Source organism: Perissodus microlepis, chromosome 23 (genome assembly GCF_051167445.1).
Source record: "Perissodus microlepis isolate ML-2025 ecotype Zambia chromosome 23, ASM5116744v1, whole genome shotgun sequence".
NCBI lineage: Eukaryota > Metazoa > Chordata > Actinopteri > Cichliformes > Cichlidae > Perissodus > Perissodus microlepis.
This window is the reverse complement of record NC_140482.1, coordinates 28,398,251-28,424,997: the sequence shown is the minus strand read 5'-3', so window position 1 is coordinate 28,424,997 and position 26,747 is coordinate 28,398,251. Positions and strand designations below refer to the sequence as shown.

General features: G+C 40.1%; 2 protein-coding genes across 3 annotated transcripts in view; one reads left to right on the top strand and one right to left on the bottom strand.

Annotated features, from left to right (window-relative positions):
* Nucleotides 1-23,034, top strand: part of gng12b (guanine nucleotide binding protein (G protein), gamma 12b) — a 29,458-nt gene extending 6,424 nt beyond the window's left edge. The window contains exons 3-4 of one of the 2 annotated variants that reach the window (XM_084921676.1): nt 19,761-19,881; nt 19,977-23,034. In XM_084921676.1, the coding sequence (XP_084777802.1) occupies nt 19,789-19,881; nt 19,977-20,102 (219 nt within the window). In that variant the 5' untranslated portion in view covers nt 19,761-19,788 and the 3' untranslated portion in view covers nt 20,103-23,034. The remainder of the gene's footprint in view (nt 1-19,760; nt 19,882-19,976) is intronic. The other variant, XM_084921675.1, reaches the window with a different exon arrangement.
* Nucleotides 23,035-24,221: 1,187 nt separating this feature from the next.
* On the bottom strand, nt 24,222-26,150 carry gadd45ab (growth arrest and DNA-damage-inducible, alpha, b). The gene is made up of 4 exons (XM_084922327.1): nt 25,975-26,150; nt 25,567-25,668; nt 25,258-25,465; nt 24,222-25,050 (listed from the first exon to the last, which is right to left on the bottom strand). The coding sequence occupies exons 1-4, from the start codon at nt 26,022-26,024 to the stop codon at nt 24,937-24,939; spliced, it is 474 nt and encodes a 157-aa protein (XP_084778453.1). The 5' UTR covers nt 26,025-26,150; the 3' UTR covers nt 24,222-24,936.
* Between the last annotated feature and the right edge of the window lie 597 nt (nt 26,151-26,747).

Sequence of the window (26,747 nt, the reverse complement as noted above, 5' to 3'; positions counted from 1 at the left end):
TTTTTTTCTTACTGAGCAGGTTTAATGTGAGATCTTAACTGAACACAGCAGTTTACTGTGCAAGCGTCAGGATGCATGAAAATTGGGGCTTGGCTTTTTTTGATTGACAGTGTGTGTGTGTGTTTTTATATGTGTAGGAGGTTTTTCACATTTACTTAATTATTTCTGCACCCACGGGAGATCCCAGGCCTCTTCAGTCATGTCCTCCATCCTGTTTCGTAAGCGCCTGCTCATATATGGGCATCTTCCTTCCTTCTCCTCTGTTGCACTGTGTCTACTTCCTGAACAACAACCCCACCCCTCCCTTCGAATTTCCCTCTCACCCCACAATCACTTACTGTACACGCAAACATGCACGCACACTCCTACTCATGCCGGTTAGCAATGGGCTGAGGCAGGAGTGGCCGGCCCCTCTGCAGGAAGTAGTTTGCTCACCAGTTCTCATGCCGGGTAGCACTTACTTTGTACTTTGCTTTGCGAAGTTTTTTTTCCTCTCATGTCGCACATTCCATGCTTCAAGTTGTTTCTTGGAAAACGTATTTGAAGTGTATGGGAAGTGAATGCGTTCGATAGCATTTCTTTTTCATCTGGACTTTCTTTTGCACTGGTCCCGTGTTCCCAGAAACTGCAGTGTACACAGTATATCCTGTAAAAATAAATCATATTCTAGCAGAGATTTAAGTTCTAGTGTTATTTATGTACCTCTAACATGGACTGGCGTTCACTGGGTGGCCTCTGATTGCCCCGAAGGCTTGCAGATGCCACTTGAGATTAGCTCTCCTTTCTGCAGAACTATAATGTAGACACATGTTAGCTTTGAAGTAGGACAAACAGATTCATCAAGTTTGCAAGTCAAAGAACATAAAGTCTCAGAAGTGTGCAGCTGGGGCTACTTCAGCCACTGATTCTACTTGCTCCTTGTTTACCTGTAAAACCCTTTTCAGTGGGAACCATATGCATTAGACTAATACTATAATTCTACTATGTAGTTTATTGTTAGCAGAGGAACCTTCTCCATGGCATGCTTTGTGAGAATAAAACAGAACGTTCAGTCTACCCATCATTATGTAGACATAAAGCCACAAATGAATTATTGCTACAGTTTCAGATGTGTAATTACAATGCCGCCCTCTTGTTGCTCCCGATGACATATCAGCTTAGTCAACAACTAGGTCACTGCATATCCAGTTTCCATCAATAGAATTTTCATACAACTGCCAGCTTCTCTGTCTGTGAGGGTAATTGCAAGTATTACTTGTATGCATTCCTTATACTCTCCAGGGATGGCAAGGTACTTTCTAAGTTTAGATTGAAATATCTCAGCAATTATTGAGTGGACTGGCTGACATGAAGTTTTGCGCACGCATGCATGGTTCAAGAACTGAATACATTCTCCAGTCTGCAACAACAGATAGTTGTTTTCTAAAGATGAACTGAAAGATGATCCACTGCCATTTCCTTATAGAAAAATAATTGTAAATAATGGTTAACATGGTAAACATGATCCGTTTCAACATTAGAACATTAGCATTATGTGGGTAGGTTAGCAAGATTTTTGTAGTTGCGGACTGTGTACATCCTCATGGATGTACTAACACGGCAATAGGCAGTTAAGCTGTGTCCACACAGGAAGCGTTCAGTTGTCCCTGTACTGCATATCTGATGATGTAGTAATGATCTTCATTAATCAATGCATGCAGCTGTCTACACAGGCTCCATGCATTGTTTAGCTCCATTTCTATCCTTGGTACACATAAATGCAACTAAAGGCATATTTTTATCCTGCAAACCTGTGTTCCTGTTTTGTTTTTTTTGTTTTTTTGAGCATGCAACTATAGTACCTGTCCACTCCAGCTATAGTTCACACAAAGCATGGGTGACTTTCCCTTGTAGAGACAAAGCAGCAGCTGCTTGTTTTCATACGTATCTGTCATTGTACATGCTATTGTATAGAAGGTATTAGAAAGTGCTTCTGCATAGCAACAAATGTGCCCTGTTTAAAAAAAAAAACAAAAAAAAAAACCCAACCCTCTAATCATGGTTTCAGGGCCCTGACAATAAACAGTGCACACAGGCTGCTTTATCTGTTCCTGTGCTGTGGTGTCCACTTTGAGACGCTCCTGTGCCACATGTCTGCCAGACAAGAATTCCAGCCACCCTGATCTTTGCTGCGGAAGCCGTTCGGGGAGTGTTGGCGTCCAGTTAACAAACATAAGGGTTTGGCAGTTAAGAGAGGGAGGCCAAGCAGCCGTCGGGATGTCATCCTGCCCAGAAACTCTGCCTAGCCACTGGTTACATGCCTGGGATTCTTTTGTACAAGCTGCTCTTTCCTGCTTTGATTTTTTTTTTTCCTAAAACATTTTCCTTTAACAGACAGTGGCACAGCGAAATATTTTCCAGTCCAGAAATAAGTTGCTTTTAATTGCATTGCCTTACAAGTATACACTCGGTCTGTGCTGCTGTAAAATGTGCCTTTGATTGACATTCATTAGAGATGAAACAGGGTGGTATGCAGCTCAGCACTGCAGCCACGTTCCATTGCAGTTGCACTGTTCTCAAAACAAACCGCTCCAACTGGTGCGCACATACTTTCCCTGTGAGATCCTGGTCGGTGCTTTGAATGAATGCAGCATTATAATACTCCAAAATGCATGACTGAAAAAGGCTCAGCCACCATCTGAACTCTCTGCACTGGACCGGGTTTGACTATCATATCGTGTAGGTCATGTAGACAGACTGAGGTAATCTTTTGGGAAGTTAAATTGCTTATTTTGGATAATAAGCAGGTCGCTATTGCATGAAACTACAGATTTCTGCACTTTTGAAATCGCAGACCTGTCTAGGTCTTTGTAACCTAATGACAGCATAAATGCTCTTACTGATGTAAATGCTTAATTGCCAAGAGATTATATATTCAAAAGCGCTCTGTTTAGCTTTCATTGTTAAAATTGAAGCAGCTGTGATTCACTTCTCAACAGTGACACAGCAGGTCAGAACATGTGGCAGACAAACTGACATTGAAGTTTTGAAGTTGCTGAAGATGCTGAGAGTGAAATGCAAGTCAGTAATGAAATTATTCAAATTTGGTGTTCAAAAGTTGCTTTAACCTTACTAAATGTATGAAGAGTGAAAAAAGAAAGAATGAAGTGATAAAGTAATTAATTTTTAAATGCAAAAGGTCAACCTCACTTTATAATATTCTGCAAAAATGATTTTCTGTCCGTTGGGCATTGTTTAGGAACTAGAGGGGAAAATGTGAACTGCAGCTTGACTGGTTGGTGGAGGCAGTAAATCCTGATTATTTGGTATTTTAACTGTCATGACTGGAAATGAGCAGTATCACTGACTGTCAACAGCGTTCTGATCTATTGCTCAGCATGCTTCTGACATGAGCCAAACATGGTATGCATGACTACAACACAAAACCTACACTACATTGTAAAACCTTGTTAAAGCTGCGGTGCATGGAAAGATGTACTACAGTCTTCATTGTTTCTGTCTTGGAGATGAAGGCAGGAGGGGTTGCAGAATTCTTCTTATATCTTACAGAACTGGAATGACAATATTCTTAATGGTTATTATGAGATTACTGCACAATGACGCCATGTTTAATGGTAGAGCCAGTTAATGTGAAAGTGAGAACTGGTTTGCCTTGTAGATTCTGAAGGTCTCTCTGTCCTTTGCCCAGTCAAAGATATGTGCCCTAACTAGTAAAGACATGCTTTTATTTTCATTTTAGCTGTAACTATGTTATTAATGTAGCTGGCAAACATCTGGTGTCTATAACAAAACAACTTTTGTAAGTTGATAGAAAACAAAAACAGAGCTGAAAGAGTAACTCGCATACAAACTTAAAAAGGTATAAATATATGATCATTATTTTTAATTTCTTTTTCACGAAATCTGTTAAACAAGTGTAATCGCTTAACTGCGCTTTATAATTGCACCTGTAAAATACATTTAAAATATTTATGATTGAAAGTGTGACTGTTTAAGGTGACACATTATAAATGGACAAGTTAAAGACAAATGCTTAACTAAATAAACTAATGTACTTTCAAATAGTAATTTTGTTATTCTTCTTCTTCTTATTATTATTTTGGTTCACTCAAAATGTCCACTGAGATTGCAGTTGCATTCAGACCAGTTAAACTTGCATTTCCTTGAAAACTAAATCCTCAGTGATGTGCTGTATAGGTTTTTGTCATCCTGAAACTTTCCCAAATGTACTTTGCCTCCTTGTGCAGAGATGGGTGAGGTGGATGTTTCGAATTCTTTCTCAGTTAATAATACCTGTTTCATTGCTCTCAACTCAGTGTATGCAAACTCTCTGGTAATAACGTGTTAGTCCAAAGGGCAGATTAGTAATGGGTTAGGACTGCAGGTTTACAATCAGCTGCAAGCACTTGTGTAGTGTCCCTATTAGGACACTTTTGCACGGTGTACACCCTAGCTGCTCTTACGTCTGCAGCCTTGTCTTCTGCCTCTCCCACGGCTGTTCATTGTGTGCAGTTTAGTGCTCACTCAGCTCTGGGGTGCTCTAGAGTTCACCGGAGGGAGAAGAAGAGGAAGGTGGGAGAGTTGTTAGTGTGAGGTCAGAAGGCTGTGTTTTTCTTTCCCATCCCTAGCCTCTTTTTATGCCCCTCTGTCTTTTGTTCGTCATGATAAGCAGTCAGGTGGCAGCAGAAGTAGTCTCCCTGTCAGCCACTATCACTTAACACCACCTTCTCTCACTAGTGGGCATGTTTGATTACATCATGCGATTATGTCAACTTCTCTACAAAAACCACAGGAAGCTCTCATTTGACTAAAAACCAGACTCTCATTTTATTTTTGCAGACAGTATTATATGTGCCGTGCAACGTGGTATGCCATACCAGAATTAATTTTTTGGTTGCCTCAAAATCTAGCATGCATCCAATGCATGTTAGAGTCACTATGATTATTGACAACAAATCTTTTCCAGTTTATGAAAAACCAGAACATCAGCTTAGCATAATAAAGAGAAGAGTTTTTCAAACTTCAAGTATTTGTTTTAGATTTCAAAAACACCCATAAAAGATGCAAGCTGCTAAACTTGTTTGTGTTTGATATTGGTATGGAGATACAGTTACAGTATGTGTAAATATGTGTTAAACTTAGCAGGTCTTCAGGTCCAGCTTTCGAAGCTCAGCTTGCTCATGCCATGTAGTCAAACAATGTAATGCAATAAATATGTGCAGTCTAACTGTCTAATTAGCGCATAAATCTGTTAATAAAAACTATATATATTTTTGTTTTACATTAAACGACCCACACTTGCATAGTTAAATTAAAACATTTAATCAATTTGTGTTTACATTGCTCCCATAACTCAAATGTGACCTGTGAGTGCATCAGGTTTTGTTCCATTGGCCATTTTTAAAGTAGAGCATATACCCTGCATGGAGTCAGATACATGAGCTACAGATTCTATGTTTCTGACTCAGATCTGTCTTGCTTGAGTCTGATTCCGTCACAGACATGACATATATTTCGGGAAGGGAAGTGCTGTTTCTCAGATGCTTATGAAACATTGTGTGTTGCATCTTGTGCAATTGCATTCTTTGAATCGGCTGAGAAATTGCTACCTTAAGAGCATAGAGTCACTGACGGTTTCTCATTGAGATCCACCTGATCCGGTTCATGATGCCCACTTAGAAAACACCTCATGATGTGAAGTCTAGAACAAAGTAACCAATAGATGATGCTACTGTACATGAGGCTATGTTCATGTACAGTTCTTGCTTAAAAAATTCACACAGTACTTGAAGTATGTTGAAAGAAAATATTTAAATGTCGTTTAACATTTACTGACAATCTGGATAAGTACTTCAGACACATAGATTTAGCTTGATTTAGCTTTATGTAGCTTTATGTAGGAGGTGTGATAGTGGAGTCATCAAAAGAAGCGGGGTGGCACTGCGCCTGCACATGTATAGGGCTCAGATTTTAGTGCTACACCACTGATAACACCAAAACTTTGAGTCTGCAAAGTCTATGTGCTGAAATCAAGCACATTTAGAGTCCTTGACTGATTTTAGTTGTAGATCAGTTATCATCCCTGCTTTTTTAAATTGCAGGATGGAGTTCTTACACAAAGATAAACTGGGTCTCATTGAAATGTCCTGCCGATCCTCAGGAGGAAGCGGTGTTCCACCAAACTCAGGTCATTTTGACCTTGATAGCAATTGCGAGCACAGCAGCTGATCAAATGAATGCATGTGTTCGCTGATGTCAGTTACAGAATAATCATCTTTTCATTTTTTTTAAAGTGAAAGTGACTAAAATTTAAAAGCAACAAATCATTAAAAAAATAACATTTAAAAAAATGAGTAGTAGCTTCAGATAAACTTTCCCTTTTTAATCCTGGGTAATTGGAGCAACTTTCCACTGACCTGCTTTGCATTGCAGTGGAAAAGAGTAGAAAGAGTAATATCTGAAAAGATGGACACAAAAGTAATCTATAAAAGTAATGGACTGCATTGTCTTTGCAGGAGTCTTTTGCACCCTGGAGGTGCTCCACAATATAAATAAAAAATATATGTTGGGTTTTCCGTTAACTTTTCTAGATTAGATTTTTACCATCATTAGACTCAGAATTAGACTCAGGATGCTCATAATTTCCATAATTTCTTACACGTTCTTACCCTTTTAATCGCATGCTTTCTTTGCAGAACATGTGCACTGAGCATTGATAAAATGTATGCTAATGAGTTGCCACAAAATGTGGTTTCTTATTTTGCATTTTTTTTTAATGGTTGAGTGAAGTACTGCCTGTTATTAAATGTTCTCAAAATTTTATTTTATAATAGAATATATATAAAATGTTTAAACCTGCCACCCAGTAGTAAAGGTATAGTGAGTTAGCCTTCCTCTCTGGCAGAACCAGTAAAGAAAGAACAACCTTTGCATGCATGTAAGCTAATAAGTGTATGTGTGATGGTTAGGCATGCTGAGTGTGGGGAAGTGGGGAAAAGGTGAGAGCACTGTGTGTTGGTAACCTTGGAGGAATGGCATGGAAGTGTCAGCTGATTGTGTAATGGTGATACAAGGGAGGACGACCTGCTGACGTTTATCCTTGAGCAACAGAGCATGTAAAAAAATAACAAGTTGTAGATTACTTGGTTTGACATGTTATTCAACTGTTCATTCACACCCCTGTCTGTGTTCAGTATTGCTGTTTTTGAAGCTAAATGTGAAGCGTCTTGTGATGTGATGCTGCAGTTTAATGTGGAATGAGAGGAATTTTCTTCTCCCTGTTTATTTTCCCACAAAGTAGGGAGTAAAACGGGTTGGTCTTCTTGCAGAGAAAGAACCCTTTGGAGCTAAATGCATCCATTTCTGTTCATGAATAACAGGGTGGTGCAGTTGGTTAGAAGTGTAAATGCTAGATTATTTAAACAATGAGAGCTGTGACTTGTACGTTGGGTGCCATGTGAGAGCTAAAGGTGGTGCGAGACTGAGGGGTTGTGGGTTTACTGAATTCCTATCTGGTGAGCGGTGCATTGGTTTCTGTCTAGACAAAGCTCAGTTGTCGGGGAGACCCATGCAGATCCAGGACTGCCCCAGGCTCCAGGAAGTATTGGTGGGAGAGAGTAGGCTGTTATTTTTTTCCTCCATCCTGCTCACTTTTCTTTCCTTTGGGGATTTCAGCAAATGCAGCCTATTGCTGAGAGTGGGGTTTTTTTTGTTTTGTTGGTGGTGGTGGGAGTTTTTCTCCCATGATCGGGTGGAGACAGCTTGGTGCATGTGTGCAGTGATATCAGTGGCATAAAAATCCCACTGCTTTCATGTCTCACACTCACCAGGAAATAACATCCTGAATACTCACATTTACAGATGCATACACACTCAGCCACTTTGTGTAGGGCCCATCACAGTTGGATCACAGTTAGAACTTTTTTACAAGTAAAACGGGTCTTTAGCTTTCTGATTATGGACATCCTTTGTGTGGCTCAATTGTCTCTGAGTGGCTGTTTGCAGCAAGATAAGTCAAAGACGATGACTGTCAGTGAGCAGACAGAACTAACTAAGGGTTCATTAACTCTTACACTCAGCCATGCCTTGAGGGCTCTTTCCTGGAGCCAAGACAGATTCTTGTCTGGAGGATTTAGGGTTGACAGCAGACTTATTAACCATTTCCAAAATCTAAGTGACGATAATAAAGTCTGGATAAACACAGAAATATCCCTGCAGACGCCCCGTCCCCTTCAATCTGGATGTCTGGTTTGTCTGGAGTAGGGTGCTAGTAATGTGGTGTCAGGGAGGATTATATTAAAATGTTAAACTTTTCACTACTGTCAAACAAAGATACTGAATACATTTCTTTGCACTACTTGGGATCAGTAGATAGTTGCCTTATAACTTTAAAATGAACAAATAGGTGGTAAAAAAATGTGAGTGCACACTCTATAACATGTCTTTGTGATGACTCAGAGTTTGTCACTAATTTTGAAGTGGAAACTCATGTGTGCTATTTCAGGAAAGTTCATCATTTCAGATGCTAGTAACAAGACTCAAATGATCATTTAGTTCACATATTGCAAGCGTAACCCCCGCGAGAGCTTGTGCATTATTGTCTTCAAATAAATGTACTGTATGCTGCTTAAAGCATATGTTGGCTATAAACTACATTTCCCACAATGCATTTTGATTGTTTAAACATCGCTTCAAACAATCAGGGGCAAGTGGGAGAACATCTAGCTTAATGTGATGTACCGCCAGATCTGTTGTTTGAATATAGACAACAGAAACATCAGAATTTCAGCTAAAAGCTCATAAAACCATTTCAACAACCACCAAAAAGCTAAAACGGCAAACAATTAACGAACAGGTGTGGGAAGCCAACATCTCCCAGATTCCAAAACTACAGGATGGGCCATTTATATGGATACACCGTAATAACATGGGAATGGTTGGTGATATTAGAGTCCTGTTTGTGGCACATTAGTATATGTGAGGGGGCAAACTCCTCAAGATGGGTGGTGACCATGGTGGCCATTTAGAAGTCGGCCATCTCGGATACAACTTTTGTTTTTTCAATAGGAAGAGGGCCATGTGACACATCAAACTTATTGGTAATGTCACAAGAAAAACAATGGAGCGCTTGGTTTCAACGCAACTTTATTCTTTCATGAGTTATTTCCAAGTTTCTGACCACTTATAAAATGTGTTCAGTGTGCTGCCCATTGTGTTGGATTGTCAATGCAACCCTCTTCTCCCACTCTTCACACACTGATAGCAACACCGCAGGAGAAATGCCAGCACAGGCATCTAGTATCCGTAGTTTCAGGTGCTGCACATCTTGTACCTTCACACCATAGACAATTGCCTTCAGATGACCCCAAAGATAAAAGTCTAAGGGGGTCAGATCGGGAGACCTTGGGGGCCATTCAACTGGCCCACGACGACCAATCCACTTTCCAGGAAACTGTTCATCTAGGAATGCTCGGACCTGGCACCCATAATGTGGTGGTGCACCATCTTGCTGGAAAAACTCAGGGAACGTGCCAGCTTCAGTGCATAAAGAGGGAAACACATCATCATGTAGCAATTTCAAATATCCACTGGGCTTGAGGTTTCCATTGGTGAAGAATGGACCCACTATCGTTGTACCCCATATACCACACCAAACCATCACTTTTGTTGTTCCAACAGTCTTGGAGGGATCCATCCAATGTGGGTTAGTGTCAGACCAATAGCGGTGGTTTTGTTTGTTAACTTCACCATTCACATAACAGTTTGCCTCATCACTGAACAAAATCTTCTGCGCGAACTGAGGGTCCTGTTCCAATTTTTGTTTTGCCCATTCTGCAAATTCTGTGCGCCGATCTGGGTCATCCTCATTGAGATGCTGCAGTAGCTGGAGTTTGTAAGGGTGCCAGACCAGTTTCCCATCAAAAATCTCTATTTTCTGCCTTATTTTCTTGCTCATTACGCACCAGTTTATCATTGTGTACAGTGTTGTTGGCCTCCTTTTTTTCCTCCAAAAAATTACATCTGACAAGAGAGCCTAATTTCTGCTATTCAGTACTAAAGAGATTTCAACTTTCTGACAGATTTTTTTCTTTGTCGCAGCAACTTTTTCTTTAAGATGTAGAAAACAGTCAAATATGTGGCTTCAGAAAGGGGAGTTTCACTTCTCCGGCCCGCTTAAGATCAAAGTGGGCTGTATGTGGCTCGCAATGTAAAATGAGTTTGACATCCCTGATTTAGATGGACAATTTTTTTAAGTTAGCCACCAAACAACTGTTGATGGATTGCAGTCAAAGTGGGTGGACTGAAAACTCAACAAGTTTTTTTAAAAAGTGTGACATATTACATATGTTCAAAGTGAGTTTTGCAACAGGTTTGCATGATAACCCCCACCCACATTAATTTCCATATTAATAGCAACAGCTGCTGGCTGGCATGTTGTCTTACATCTGGCCGTCCAGATTTAGCTTCAGACATGGTGGAGTAGTTCCTCTTTTGTCCGTCTGTTGCTCTTCTGTATTTGTCAAATAAAGGCAATATCTCCCAAAGCCAAATCGAATTTCTTTGGAAAATAATCAAAGCAGAGGGAGGAGGAAACTGAATACAGCATGATAAAGTGTAGTAGAAGAGAGCAGCACCTGGTTTGGGGCTTTTTAGCTGCTTGTCTTTCACTAAATTCCAAGTACATAAAAGACAAGTTGCCAGAACTTCAAAGAGCATTCTAATCTATAGATGTCATTCACTGTACCTCTCCACAGGGTGTGTATGAAAAAGACCTAGATGAACTTATTTCTCAGGGAATCAGAAGCACATTAGACAAAGCTTTGAACTTTTAAACGGCTGCGCCTGTCTGAAGGCTGTGTGACCGAACATGCACACGCTCTCAAAAGAAACCTGTTTTTCCGCACATGGGGCCCAGGTGGGAAGAAAGGACAGGCAGACGGAAACTGGAGTGAAAATCTGTTGTCCTAAATCTGACCTCACCCTTGGTTTAAAAAAAAAAAAAAAAAAAAAAAAAAAAAAAAAATTGCTGCATGCCAGTAGTTCAGGAAATGGATGTAAAGTGAAGTGAGAAGCTCAGAGAGAAACTTGCAGCCTGTGACTCAGCGGCTCGGAACCCCGATCTCCTTTTTAATCTGCAGCGCAAACACCGATACCTTCTGTGATTCTTTTCATGTCTGCTGACTTCACACAGTTAGGTGTTCAAAGCTTTTTGGACAGCACCGCCGACGCCTTTAAAGTCTGTCACCATCAAAGCTTGTAATCGATGATGCTCATGCACACATTGAAATGTTATAGCATTAGTCATACAGTTTGCCTCCTCCAACACTCAGAAGAGACGCTGTGTGTTTGTCTCTCTTTGGGAGGCCTCTGTCTCTTTCCTCTGCACGCCTGACTGGGCAGTCTGGTTCCCTGATAACATCAGGCTGTCTGAGATTAGTGCTCATGAGGGCTCAGTTAAACTTGTAAAAGCTCACAACTCCTGTCCCAGTTGCCTCTGTTGTGAACAATGCAAAAATAGCTGTTGTGAGTGTGGCACAATACTGATAGCCTGTCTGCATTGTCACTGTGCCTCTCAAATGAGCCTAAGCCTCAGAGCTTATTGTAGAGGCTGCCACAGATCCTGGCCCAGGAGCAGACTGTGGAGCCTGCCGGGGTTGTTGCAGTGTAAGAGACAGATAACAGAGGTGCTCTGTGTCCCACGGAGCAACACTTTTGTAACTGCAGCTGATAACTAATCATACAGGACATGGTTAGTAGCCTGCCTTTAGTTGGGCAAAACAATGAATAACACCTCTGTTTATATGCAATAGATAGGAGTTAATGAAGCATTTGTTCTTTATTGAAGCAATTAAGTATTATAAATAGTGATATATTGCAGCAGAGTATTGAAATTGCATAGTCCATCCAAAGCTGTAGTTGCTCCCCTTTGGCTTGTAACATTGCACAGAGATCTGCCTGACCAAACACTCTTAATGACTTACTGACATATTATCATATGTGTGCTGAATCCTTCATCATCAAAGAATTTGTAATGTTAGACATACACAATCCGAGTAAATACAAAATGAAGATTTGATTTATTAAAAGCCAAAAAATATCCGAACCTGGTCCTTTGCGAAGAAGTAATTACCCCCTAAACTTAATAACTGGTAGTGCCACCCTTTGCACTCTATCGTGTTTGTGATAGCTGTGATAGCTTTCACATTGCTGTGGCCCACTCTTCTTTGCTGATATATATTTTTTTTTTTCCAATTTAGCCACTTTGGAGGGTTTTTGAGCATCTCAATGTGATTTAAGTCCAGACTTTGACTTTTACATATTTTTTTAAAAAATAATTCATTTAATTTGCTGTAGTATTTCAGAATCATTTGTACTTGGTAAATGGCCTGTATTTGTATAGTGCTTTACTAGTCCCTAAGGACCCCAAAGCGCTTTACACATTCAGTCATCCACCCATTCACACACACTGGTGATGCCAAGCTACATTGTAGCCACAGCTGCCCTGGGGCGCACTGACAGAGGCGAGGCTGCCGGACACTGGCGCCACCAGGCCCTCTGACCACCAGTAGGCAACGGGTGAAGTGTCTTGCCCAAGGACACAACGACCGAGACTGTCCAAGCCGGGGCTCGAACCGGCAACCTTCCGATTACAAGGCGAACTCCCATCTCTTGAGCCACGATCGCCCAGCTTGAGCTTCAGGACATGAGCTGTTTCTGCCAGATATAACAGGATGCAAACCTTCCAGAAATATCAACTTTGGTCTCATCAGTCCACAGAATCTATTCATCAAAATGTTTTTTTGTGTTGTTTTTGGTCAACAGTGGTTGACCAAAAACACCGGTGGACCTCACCGGTAGATTCTATTTTTGCCCACTCTTTTTTTTTTTTTAAAATATTCTGAACACTGACCTTAACAGAGACAAGTGAGTGCTGCATGTCCGTAGTTCTGGGTTCTTTCTTGCTCCTGGAGTAATTTTGGTAGGCTGGCCACTCCTGGGATGGTTCACCACTCATCCAAGTTTTTGCCATTTGTGGATAATGGCTTGCAATCTGGCTATTAGTCTTTCCAGACTAATAGATATAAATAACTTTGTTTCTCATTTGTTCTTTAGATCATGGTATGATGTGTTGCGTTTATAGATCTTTTAGCTTACTTCATGTTATCAGACAGGTTCAGAGTGCTTTTTTTTATGACACTGCCACACTGTTGACAGGCAATGCGTCAGTTCTAACCCAAACCTTGTTATCAGGATGAATACCCTGGTGTGTGTCCTGCTTGCACTTTGTTTGTTTTCTCCACTTGCTGATTTGCTTTATTTTTCAAGGTCCTTTTCCTGTCGATTAGGGTTAGGAAAATACTGTTTTTCAAGTTAAAATATGCCCCCTCACAATAGTAACCTTGCTTGTAGGAGTTTTCCGTTACACCCACATATCACTAATGTCATCACCCAGTGCGTAAGGGTCCAGAAGCCAAAGGACACCGTGTTCCTAAATGAGCCATGTGAGCTTATTTAGTAAAACAGAACTAAAAGCCTGGGGATGAGAATGAGCTGAATTGATGCATAAAAATCTAGAGCTGTAATTAGCCTGAAACATGCAAATCAAAGACCAGCAAGTGGGCTGTAAGCCAGCTAAATAACAGGCTTCAGTGTTCTATTGCAGTGCTTCTCAAAGCATGGAGGCATGGAGACACTGCAGGTTGGGCACACATGCAGGTGGAAGTGCATCACCTTGGGAACTCTTGCAGTTTGGTTTTCTGTTACTTTTTGTTCTCACTAGCTTTTTACTTTTACTTTTGTGGTTACTCTCATAACTCGTGTTTTTAAAAAAAAAAAAAAAAAAAGCTTAAAATTGCTCACTTCACAGTAACTCTGTTTGGAAATGAAAGCCACTTCAGTAACCCAACCTGCCATTACCCAGTGCCACAGGGCAGGACACTTTGTACCTAAATGAGTCACAAATTTAATAAAATACCACTAAATGGTGCCTGGGGAATGAGAACGAGGTGTATCGATATAACGGCGCAATAAATCTCTAATTAGCCTAAGGTTTGCGCGTCAAAAACCAGAAAACAGACCAAAATGTCAGTTAAATAACAAGTTCACTTCTCAAACTGTGGGTCTTGGAGCCACTGTAGGTGAGGCAGGGAGATGCCAAGTGAGGCTTTGGAACTGGAACATGCCAAAAAAAAGAGAGCATGAGAAGCGCTGCAGTGGGGGAATTTAAGTCATTTGTAAAGCATCAAGAAAACGGTACCCATGCTTTTGAATGTTGCACCGAAAATTAATTTGTTCAGTTGTATGTTTGCGTGTGCCTATCTTTTTCCACCCTCTTGACCATTTCACTCTTGAAAAAAAAAAGAATTGTCTCAGAAAGGTTAAACACAGAACATAATTTTAAAAAATGAAGAATTTGCAGCACCAACAACCAATTCTTGAACTCTTGCTAGTTACGGATGGAAACGGGAATAGTTTGAGCTTTCCATAAGGAGTTTTGCAAATTTTTGTAGCAATCACTCCCTCTTTGAGCTTGTTAGGGTTAGGGAGGAGCCTGTATGGACCAAAGAAATGATAATAACAGCTAAGGAGTATTTCAGTACACATATGGGCATATGATATGTCAGTAGGTCATTAGAGTATTTGGTCAGGCAGCAGATCTGTGTGCACTATTACACACCAAAGGCCAAAAGCTGCTGTCATAAACTCTGCAGGACCTCTGTGCTGGCACTGTGAGGGCCCACCTGTGCAAAAGCCCTGAAGCCACATCAAAGTAAGCCCTCCGCTGTAAAACTTCAAATATGTTTTCATCAATCCTTTCAGTGTGCCACATGTTTACATTTGCCACACATAAGCACACACGCTACTTCCAGACAGGCGCAACACAGCTGAAGACATTTCAGACATTCTTTTGGCTAACAGGATCTTAAAGACTCTGTAAGCGCACTTGGAATCACACACCCGCAGTGATAAAAGTTCACTACTTGTTTATGTTTGTTTTACTGGAATGAGTGCACTTTTTTTTTTTTTTTTTTTAAACCACGCATTTGTTTAATTGAGGTCTTATTTCAAAAATAAAATTTCTAGTGTACTAAAAAGTGTTCCTTGCAGTAGGAACTATCTGCATATAGTGCAGTGGTGGTTTTAACTCAGGAATACTTCATGTTTTTCAAGAAGTATAAAACATGAACAAGCTCATTCGGGGCAAATGAGCTTGTTTATGTTTTTTGACTTTGGGGCAAATCCAGGTTAAACGTTTCTTGTATTTGAGTGTGCATGCTATAAACCAGTCCGGTTTGCCTCACTACAGTACATGCATATTACGGGAAAAGTATGGGAGTTTTTTTTCTTCAAGAAATATAAAAATACTAATTTTATTCAAATAGCTTTAGTACGGTCAGAATCTTAAGGAGAACCTACAACAAAAGTCACATTATTGACATGCATGAAATTTAGAAGTAATTAGTTTATTTTGATCCCTCAGAAGCAGCAGGGTTACTGTAACACTAGTCACTGCCTTGACTTGTAATAAGGGATTACTTGGAATCCAGCTCATTTCAGGAGAGGGACCTCCCTGTATCAGACAGTTCCTTTGAACGAAGTTGCACAGCAGAGTCTGTGTGTGATGAACCAATCCTGCTGGAAGGATCTGTAAACCCATTCACCTCTTTCAGTCTGGCTGCTGAAGACAGTATGCCACATCTGGTCTCTGCGGTCTCCACGTCTCTGTGACTGGTGGACGAGCACCTCCCAGCAGCTACTTTTTAGCTGTTCTCATGAGTTTTTTTTTTTTTGTTTTTTTTTTAACATGAAACTTATTTTTTATTGCAAATAATTTCACTTTGTTTTTCTTATGAACTTTTTACAGCCTTCTATAGAAAGTGTTATAGGTTACAAATCTTTGCACAAATCAGCAGCAGAGCCAAAATAAATCAAGCAATTTGATAAATCAGGAAATACCAGAAAGGTTTTAAACCTTTTATCTGTTTAATGTGCAGAAAGAATTGTCCATGCTTTTACTTTTAGTTGTCTGGATGTGCAGCTCAAAGGATTATCAGGTAAACATCCTAATTTCAGCTCCTCTACAGGAAATATGACCACTTAGCACCTGTACTGAGGTCATTGTATTGGCTTTTGCTTGTTTTATAACTAAACCCCTAATACTTTTATTTATTTTTTTTATTGCCTGCTTATTCTGGGACATCAGTATCTCTTGGACAAAAGTGGTGAAGTGTTATGGATCTTATGGGTATATTCTTAGTTATTTTATTTATTCACTTGCTCACGTCAGTCTGTTGACTTAGTTTCATATTATCTGAATAGGTTTGTGCCTGCAGCCTCTGTGGTAGCTTGTGCTTTGTGCAGCACATTGTGAATCCACCTAGAATGAAATGTGCTGTATAAATAAGTTCTGCTTGCTTTCTTGCCTAACAGTTTAAGTGAGAAGCTGAATCTCTAGAAAAAAAAGTACATTTATTTCAGAATGTTTTTGTTTCAGACTCTTTGTATTTTAATAACAGCATGGACTTGAGTTGGAAGAGACACAGACTGGCATGATCTGACAGTGTTCCACTGAACTTCTTGAGATGCCAGGAATACTTGTCTTTGAAGTGCCCCCATAAATGCTCTTTGAGTTTGAGGTCAGGTAGCAGTCCACACTCCTTGGTCTACTTTGGTGTTCAAGTAGGCCCTCAAAGCTTTGAGGTGTGTTTGGATTCATTGTCCTGCTGCAGTATGTATCATTCTCCAGAAAAATGCAGGGTGGAGCATCTCTCTGAAGAATGGAGTGTGGCTTGTTTTTGGTCAGGGTTTCGATTAAGTTCAGGTACTCAGCTCCAGGGTAGACACACCTGGTCTGCTGGAAATGTGAGGCATAGCCAGGTTTACTTGCTTTCTTGCCTAATGGTTTAAGGCATAGCCAGTGAGGGAACAATAGCTAAAAGTTGCTTCACTTAAACAACCTGAAAGCCACCAATCTGCTTCACTTTCAAAGCTGTCATACAACTAGTGCAATCTTCTTAATTATGCGTCTAATTGACAGCAATTCCATTACTGAATTTGTTTATCTATTAAATTCTTTAATTCCCTTGACCCAGTTTTATATGAGCAAAGTAGTACACCTATAGAAGTTTTCTTTTGGATCAGTATATCTGCTATAATATTTGAAATTCCAAACAGGTTACTCATGCTAGCTGTAGCATGTTTGTGCAGCATTCCTTTTCATTTAGGCATAAAATGTGCTAAGCAGGATTGCAATATTTAGAAGGATAAGCTGCTTAGTTGGGAAATAGTATTTTGGACTCTAAAGTGTACTTATTATGGCAGTTTGTATGGGGAATAATATGCAACACGGGGTCACAGTCCTATGTAAAACACTAGGCACCTTTGGTAGTTTCAGGGGAAAATCGTTTAAATTATTTATGAATGATTTGCATGTTTCTGATTTAAATCAGTTTTTTAGGGCATAGTGCCCTTTGCTGTACTAATATTAAACATGCAAGCTGCAAGTGAACTTACACAGCCATACCAGCATAGGTATGGAAGCCCTAAATACCTTAGATGTTTTTTAGTCTGTGACTTGTGTTGCAAGATGAAAGGTCTCTACACTTCCATCTCAAAAATGTTTAGATCAGTGTAAACAGTCACTGTTACCCAGTGCTTTTATGTTTCTGGTCTCAGGGCTTGATAGTAACAGCCAGCGTCACACAGTGTCCGTGCAGACGTTAGTGGGTAGTTACTAACCCTGCTGTGACGCAGATCTAACCTTTTTCAGAATCCACTCCTGCCTGGCCAGCACAGCTGTGTTGACGAGAGATGCATGACATGAAGTGGTAACTTCCTTTGTACAATGACTACACAGGTCCAGAATGTTGTACACGAGCCTGACAGTAAATATGTGCAATCGTGCTTTTGGTTTTAATGTCAGCATGCAGGTTTTCAGGAAAGCTACCTTGACAACTACCTTGCAAAAGCCTTGCACTCCAGCAATAACAGCTACACTTTCTCTATCCTAGGTTATTATCCCATGTCTGTAGCTTCTATTTTTAGCACCTCCACCCCATATTTAATCATTTATACTTTGGAGGGTAACAGGCGATACTGCTTCCTGTGGAGGAAGCGGAAAGGAGTGGGTGGGTGGGGGGGGGTTAGAGAGATGTATGGTCTTGTCTTTTTTTCTGTAGTCAGTTCTGCAGTTGCCCATGTTTCATCTCCCTTCCGTTTCAGCGTGTTCCCCTCCTCCGTAATATCCTGCACCAGAGCACAGAGCTAACATTTACTGCACCACATGCCAAAGGTTATTTTTGTCAGTCCCACAGAGCTGCTCTCTGCTGTGTTTTCTTAATGTGTTCCAGGAACAAAAGCTGCAAATTATCAGCTGAACAATTGCTATGCACAGTTTAAGTTCTCAATAAAATTGCTCAACAGTGCATTTACTGTGTTTTACTCTAACTTTGAATACAAGACATTGTGTTACTCTTGCGTTAGAGACTATTTCTGTTTTTTAAAGGAAATTGCTTTTAGTGGAGAAAGCAGAAAGGAAACACGCAGTTTTGTTCAAAGACTGCTTCCCCTTTGAATTCTGCCTGACAGTTGGCTAAAGTTAAATGTAAAAAATGGCCAGCGTGTCGCCTCCCCTACGAGCAATGACGTAATGAGTCGGTAAAAGCAAACCACTGTATCCTGGAAGTGGGAATTGTGAAACAGGAATCTGTTGGGTTGGGTCACAGCTTTTACGCATATTGAATGAATTCAAGATTAGGTCAACTGCCACTTCTGAGAAGTTGCACAGTTATAGAGTTTGTTTCAGCTTCCACATTTTAGTAACTTGATTTCTTATATCTAAGGACATCATGCATAAAACCTCTAATGCATAAACATGCAGCTTTGTATTTTTTCTTATAGCCCTTTTTTGTTAGTGAGTGCCTGACTTGCCAATAACTGAAATATTTCATGTATTACATAGATTGTTGCAACATTTTTATGCAGACATACACAGTGATATAGACTGTATCTCAAAGATGGTTAAAGCCATTGGTCCTTGATGTTTCGTCTAGAACCACCTCGTGTAGTGTCAATAAGTGATCTGTCATTTGATTGGATTTTTACTTTACTGGGAGAATCTTATGACGGGTGGAGGAAAATCAAGCCAATTGATGTCAGGTATGACAAATCATGCCACAATGATTTGTCGTTGGGTCATGAAATAAAATTGCACTTCCCACTTAGTACATCAACATTCATTTTTTGGCAGAAGACACTTTTTTGTGTTCTTTTGTTTTAGTCCAAGCCAGATTCCCTCTTGCTCAGTTTCAACTTTTATAGCTCTATTTCACATCTTTCCTCTTATTAGTATCATTTTAAAACAATAATTTTTTCAACATTTAATTTTGTAACTTAATATTGCATTTAAATGCAGTAACCTTAGCAGAAAGGTATGGGAGGTATCGACAACAGCTTTTAAGCCAAATAACTGCAATTTGACTTGATGCTAAGCTCATTTGTCTCTATATACTAATAGCATCAAGTCTATGTTCATCAACTTAGATTCTGTTTTGTTGCTGTTATAGCCGCACGTGTATTTTTAGCAGCAGCTTGGCCTTTGTGTCACTTCTTTAATCTCCCGCAGGAACATCTTGTTGCCAGTCAGCATATCAACAAATTAATTAGACTGTGGTTTATTTGGTTTCCTTTATCTAAATACCAGATGCATCTCTACACTAATTAATGTGCATTCAGTAAGGATCATATTTTGTCTTACACAGGTTTAAGCACAGCTGTCTAAAAACTGCAATGTCATCAAAAATGCAGAGCTCCAGTAGCATAGTTCAGGCCAGACGGACGGTGCAGCAGCTGAGGATAGAAGCCAGCATCGAGAGGATAAAGGTATGTCTACAGTCACATTCACACCACTATGACTGTTCCACTTTTTTTTTTTTTTTTTTTTTAGGAGATTGGTGTATTTACCGATTTCTTTGCAGGTGTCCAAGGCTTCATCGGAGCTGATGCGCTACTGTGGAGAGCACGCCAAGAATGACCCGCTGCTAATGGGTATCCCTGCTTCAGAAAACCCTTTCAAGGACAAGAAGCCTTGCACAGTTTTGTAGGGAAACACCTGAACTCTTGCTTTTGATGCTAAATCCTATGTGTAAAAGCTCTGCTCACAACTTGCCTTAAGGCCAGTATACTCCTTAACTTTTTCACATGCCTGCTTGAGTTTGATAAGGAATGTAGTCCTCTTTGCCTTTTAGTCAAATAGCTGTGACACCAAAGAACGGGCAGAAGGCTGAAGCCGTTGCCTCTGATCAAAGCTGCAGCTCTAACAAAGATGATTAAAAGTGGTGGCTTTTGTTTGTCTGCACTGTAATCTGACAGGATCTGGAAGGCCACAGACCTCAGCCTGAAAGGAGCTGAGAGTTGATGACTGTAATTATGACAGCACGTATAAACAAGCCCCCTTCAAGTCATTGGTCTAATCAGATTTAGGCTTTGGGTTTTCACTTCTTGCTTTCATCAGGAAACGGTTTGTATTCTGTTCAGAATGAGACAATTAACAAGATAATGATATCCTGTCAGATGAGTTGACTGTCCAAACTCTAATAGACCTGCATTTCCGGGATAAACAGAAAGGGAGGTCCATAACCACTGATGTACTTTTTATTGTCACGCATTTTGACTCAGAAGAAATGGTCTAAAATCATCAAAGGAGACCCATTATGATCATTTCCAGCTCCGCATTTTATCCTTATATAAAACTACTGTAGTAGAGTCTGATTTTGCAATTTAAAATATTCCTTAGTTTTTGCGCATTCCACTTTACTTCCTATTCCCCTCCTCTTATGCCATGTTTAATCTGATTGGCTGCCTCTCACAAGTAGGTGGGGCTTCTGCGCCATACCTTGTTGCCCAAGATGGGGGGGAACTGCCTGAAGCTGGGCATAGAGCAGTCTGAAGGCTGAGCTTTTAGATCATAGGGATTACTCGATCATACGTGTCTCTTATATCTAACCTTATATAACCTTTCCAGAGATGCAAAGAGTTTGTTCAAATATAATTCAGATTTAGATTTTTTTAGACATTTAAAAAAATGATGTGGTGCACTTGTACAGTGCAGTGCCAATATTTCAGGATGAATTGATGCTTAATTTTGCTGTAAGCTTGCTGTTTTTGCAACTTTGGTTGTATTCAGCGGAGAGCGATAAAAGAACACGAACATGATATCTGTAAGTCTTACGATGCAAGTAGTTGGAGGATGACACTCTTAGATGGAGTAAACCTTAACCTTGCCATGAAGCCGTTACTGTAGAAGAAAAATATTTACAGTAATCAGACTCATCAGATCTAGTTTCGCTGCTTCTGTCTGCAGACCTGAGGCTTCTTGTTTGTACACTTCAGGCACTGTGAAACCGATGAACACCAAATGACTGTTATGAGTTTGAAACATTTCATGTTTACAGCTCTAACTTCCTTTGATTATATCATGTTGACATAGCTGTAACTTTATGTCATTTGTGAGCTATACTCTTGCTAAAACATGAGCAACTACTTTTGTAATTTTACCAGCCAGGGCCTTAATAATGAAGTTAATCCTACTTTAACCTCTTGACTACCTTTAAGTCACATAAGTGCTGTTGTCTAAAACTGTGAATTATAAGATTCTTTAGGTGAATTAAGAGATATATGGGGTATATCTTACTAAAGGCTTGTAACACTGTGCCCATGTACCAGAGTATGTGCTTGCTTGTAAATGTTCTTTTCAGGTTTCAGTCAAACCTTAACATTTGACTTTCTATTTTGTTTCATGATTTCAATGTTTGGGATTAAAAAGTGTTACGTGTTGCTGTGTTAACGATACATCTGGTTGATTTTGATCAGTCTGTATGGATTTATGTTTTTATTGATAAAAGTCTGTGGTTTCTCACACGTGGTGTCAATAACAGCTTACTGTCATATTCAAACCTTTGCCTGTTGTTGCATATATTCAATGCAAATAAATATGGAAAACAAGTTAAATTATTCAACGAAATTTACATAAGCCTGTTTTAGACATTTTCATTGCATGAATCATCATTTATATAATCAAATAGAGGGTCTACTGTGTTCATTTTTCGGCTCCATATGTTCGATATCGGACCTTACAATCGTAGGTTTTCATCATTTAAAGTTCCTGATGATCCTTATTTGTCTTAGACTGAGCCTTGGTGCAGATCTTAAGTGAATCCAACATCTAAAACAAACTGTCCTACCTTTTAAGCAAGCTATCTTCTGATTGGCTGCCCCTTGTAAACAGCAGGGTTTGAACAGCTGTGGTTGTAGCTGTAGCTGTGTTCCTGACATTAAAAAATTCATAGTAGGGATATCCACTCTCACTGACATTATGTAGAGCTGAGAGTAGAAAAATGTCCTGATATCGAGCATCTAAAGCAATTTGGAGCTTGAGCTTTTGGCTATGAGGGGTTGCTGACCTCATTAATTGAGAGTTTGAGCATGTTTTATATGCACACCCACCACTGTAATTATATAGAAAATGTCTTATTGTAACAACATGAATATTACTCCTTTGTCTGAATCACAAGTCACAATGTTTAGACAAGTGGATGAATGAATCAGGTCAAAGACACAAACATTTTTGATTGTTCTAATTTGTCAGCAAAGTTGTTTACATGCCCGTAAGCCATGAGTACCATGTTATGCAATAATCCCTACTTCTGTGAGCACCCTTTTATCTCCTATCTCAGTCTTCTCAGGTGTGATGTTACATCCACAATCAGGTCAGGCCATATTTGTTGGCCCACATTCATGTAATCCCCACTCGAGTCAGATGACTTACATGGCTGGCTTTTGTAGCAGCATCATTTGCAGTGATAGTGTTACCTGGTAATGAAGAAGCCCTGGGATAAGCCAATAATCCACTATCTCCAGTATCTCACCTACTTTTAGAAGCTCCTCCCTCAGTGTCAGGAAGGCCTTTCAGTGATCAAACTGATTTTCAGGAGGTGTCATGTCATACAGATCAGACTCTACTCTTTCTGATATTGTTTAACAACCTAAAAAAACCCCTTCAGATCTAAAAATTCTATCAAGGTTAACGTTATCTACATGTACAGACCTCTATACAGTTTATCAGATTTGCAAAATTTTCTTGTTTATTGCAGTCAGTTTAACACAACCACAAACCGTGTAGCTTCTGTCATACCCCACAATCCTCCTCAGTCTTCCAGTCCCTTTTTGACCCAGTTTTCCCTCCCCATCTGTTAGCCCTCCACTTGAGAGGAATGTTGTCTTTGTGATATCCCTGCCTGCAAACTGACATCTCTTCAGCGGGTCAGTCTCTGTGCGTACACTGCATGTTAATTACAAGAACTATTATTGTCAGTGGTCAGAGGGTATGCCTCTATTCATGTGGCTATTTTTAGGCATAAAGCTAAAGTACTGTACAGCTCTAGCAATAGAGCTGAATAGCCCTGACTCATGCATCCTTTGTCTCGTGACGCTCTGTGTGGAAACCTTTGTCCTTTCTAACTCTGTGCAAGCACCATAAGTTCTGGTTTTCTCTTTTTACAGCCTGAAAGGGGTCTTCAACATTTTTTTTTTCATGCCTCACTGCTATTTTTAATTCTCTCAGCAGTAAATTTAGCACTGATTGCGTGAATGCAGAGGGGTGTGAAGAAGGAGCTGTCACAATGAGCCCCATCCCACTTAGATTTGACTACAATGGGAATTCTCCACCCCTCTGTGTAATAAGATCTCCAAGATGTGCAAAAGGTCAACGTTTACTAGGGTTCCCATGCAGGAGTAAACTTTATTTCAAGAAACCTAATGCCTGCAGCACATTTCAAAGCCAGCTAATCTGGTCTGAAAAGAGTTGTAGTTGTCCATTTTTCTGCCACAGGCTAGATTTTTTTTTTCTTCAAGCTGGGAAACAAAGCCCAGATGAGGTGCACAACTCTAGTTCCTTCTCAGACCATGTGGATTACCGAAAACACGTTAGCTACTCCACTTCTGTCTTTGTTGTACACCCTCCTAAACAGGTTGGCTTTATGCTGAAATGCAAAAGAAAAGAAAAGAAAAGAAAAGCGAAAGCGTATGTCAAGTAAATAAGTAAACGCGTCACTTCCCTTGTGACATGTAACAACAAACTCCAAATGTCAGGAAATTCATGCATGATTTTCTAAAAGTGCACGGATGGAGTAGTTGCTGAAAAGGTAAAGCAAAACCCATCTGAGAACTGTTTTTAAATGTTATTTTATTCAACTTTTCAAGGCACAATCTTTTCAACTATGCACAATAAATATAACTCATTAAATTAATAACATAACAACAAGTTACCGGACAAACATTGTATTGTCCATAATAATAATAATAATAATAATAATAAACTGTGAAAACTTTCCCTTTTGAGTTATCAGAGTTATCAAAGTGACAAGTTTTTAAATAAGATTAAGTAAATGTTCTCTTGAAGAAATGCTGAGTCAATTTGGTCAAATTTTCATGAGGAGTTTTTCAAGCTGACAGCTGACTGATCCACTCTGGTGTGGTCCAGTTCCTGGAGTCTTGTCAGCTGAGACACTCTGTCGGCTTTTCCCCAGTCCATGCGCCTGTGCTCGGCACCACGTGTGCTCCATGCTCACATGATTCAGTTTCCTCGAAAATGATTCTTTCTCGGCAGAGAAAGGCGCAGTCATACGTTAGAAAATCCGGGAACCCAGACAGCTGAGTCACTCTTCCTTGGCCCACAAGTTCACCCTGACCTGGTAAATTTGTTGGAACGCTTGTGCTCTTTTTTCCCCCCCTTCCTTCTCCTAACTCTCCCGTCGCTCCCTCTCCACTTCTCTCTCTCTCTGGGGCACTTTCCAATCAAGTCCAACACAGACATTAACACAGGCCTTAGGCAGTTACTTTTTCCCCAATGCACACAATACATTTATATTCCAAGCAGCTTCATCGGTCAGGAAGGTTGATAACAGGCACCCACTGATCCAAACACCGGCAGTCTCTGCAGAATCTGTTCAACTTGCTCAGTGCAGGGTCCTTCCACGGGGATGACTGCGGATTCTGCACAGGAAAGAGCAAAGCGGTTACCATCTGTTCATTTATGAAACGTGCAAATAATAATTCAGATTGCATAACTGATGCCAACTCCTTCTAAGTGCTGACAGCAGAAACGAGAAGCAATAAACCCCAGGTACATTTGATTGCTCAAAGGGAAATGAGCAATATTCCCAAGGTTTAAACTACACGGACGTGAGTAACAGTACTTACAGTAACTAGAACACAGTGTAAGTCCATTGGCTCTCCTCCAGGCTTCACTCCGCCAAGTATCTCTGCCAGACGCCTCATGTTGCTCACACGCAGGATGTTGATGTCATTCTCGCAGCAGAATGCCTGTATCAAGGTAAAGTGAATCTGCAGAGCCACATCCTCCTCATCATCTGTGGCCAGTAGACACAACACCACATTGTCTGGATCCCTAAAAGCAATGAGGAAAAAGATAAAGCAAACATTACTACTTCATGCTCATCCCAGCTAGTTTTTCATAGTGCGGCAGTAGCGAGCTTACTATCAACTTACACATTGAGTGACTTTGCTGCTTCATAAACTCCGACAGTGATGCAACCCTGAGGCAATGCAGAGCTCAGGACCTCCTCTAACGCTGTAGCCACCGAGTCCATTCTATAGAAACAAAAGTTTAACAGAACGCGCATGATCAGAGAGGCTGTTAGTTTAAGATTTGATGCCCCAATTTTCCATCTAACGCCGTTCACGTGATATATGAATGCCAGCTCGTGATGTAACGTTGCATGTGTGATACAAATGCAAGAACCGCGAGACGGCTCAATATAATAGGGCTGAATGCCGGTCACAAAGGGCAGTGTGCAATTATATCTGCAAACCAATAATTCTAACACAAAGTTTCTAAATTCGTATTAAAAACAGAATTAAATTAAAGGAAAATGCAGAGTTCAACGCAAAGCTAACCTTTCTGTTGAATTATCTCCACTGGTATCTTCAAAAGTCATATTGCACATCCAACCGGGTCTTGGTATAATATCCAGAGCGGAATCTGTGCGTCCTCTGTTGTGTAGTGAGACTCTCGCTGTGCTCGGAGTGTCCGGGTTCCAGTAGTAAAAATCCTGTGTACGCAGAACTCATTTGCATAAAGCCTACCCAGTTGTGGATGACTGGTCACGTGATTCACATTGAACCTGTGCTTAGAAGAAAGCGACATCCCGTGGCCATAACAGGACAATGACTAATATGAGAATAATCAGAACTAGTTTCTGGAAATATAGAAAAACCAATTCGTCAGTAATCACGAGGCATTTTCAGAATTACAGTAACTAAGCAAACATTTTATTTCACTTCCACACGGTGAAAAAAAGTAACATGTCATAGCTTCTATGAACATTTGCAAAAAATAAAAATAAAAAATTCCCAGTAAATATTCATTTTAACAAATAGACCCCAAATGCATTCATGTGTTTTTACAAATACAGATTCAAAACATTAACATTTAGTGATTTCGTTTTACGGTGCAAAGTAGTTTCTGGCTTCAAAATTAAAATGTCCAATAATCTTACGATGGTTTCTTGAACATGACAGTAAGTTCACCGCACTTAAATGACCACCACAGTCACCAGATCGCAATCAAACGGGATGTGATAGAGCGCGAGATTCGCGTCATGGATGTGCAGCCTACACATCTGCAGCACCATGTGACGGAAGATGTAAATATATGACTTGAATGAAAG

Coding starts and splice junctions, on each gene's coding strand:
- gadd45ab (XM_084922327.1), bottom strand. CDS start 26,024: ATGTGCAATATGACTTTTGAAGATACCAGTGGAGATAATTCAACAGAA. Junction 25,669..25,974: donor GGAGATAATTCAACAGAAAG/GTTAGCTTTGCG, acceptor TTGTTTCTATAG/AATGGACTCGGTGGCTACAG. Junction 25,051..25,257: donor TACACTGTGTTCTAGTTACT/GTAAGTACTGTT, acceptor TTTCCTGTGCAG/AATCCGCAGTCATCCCCGTG.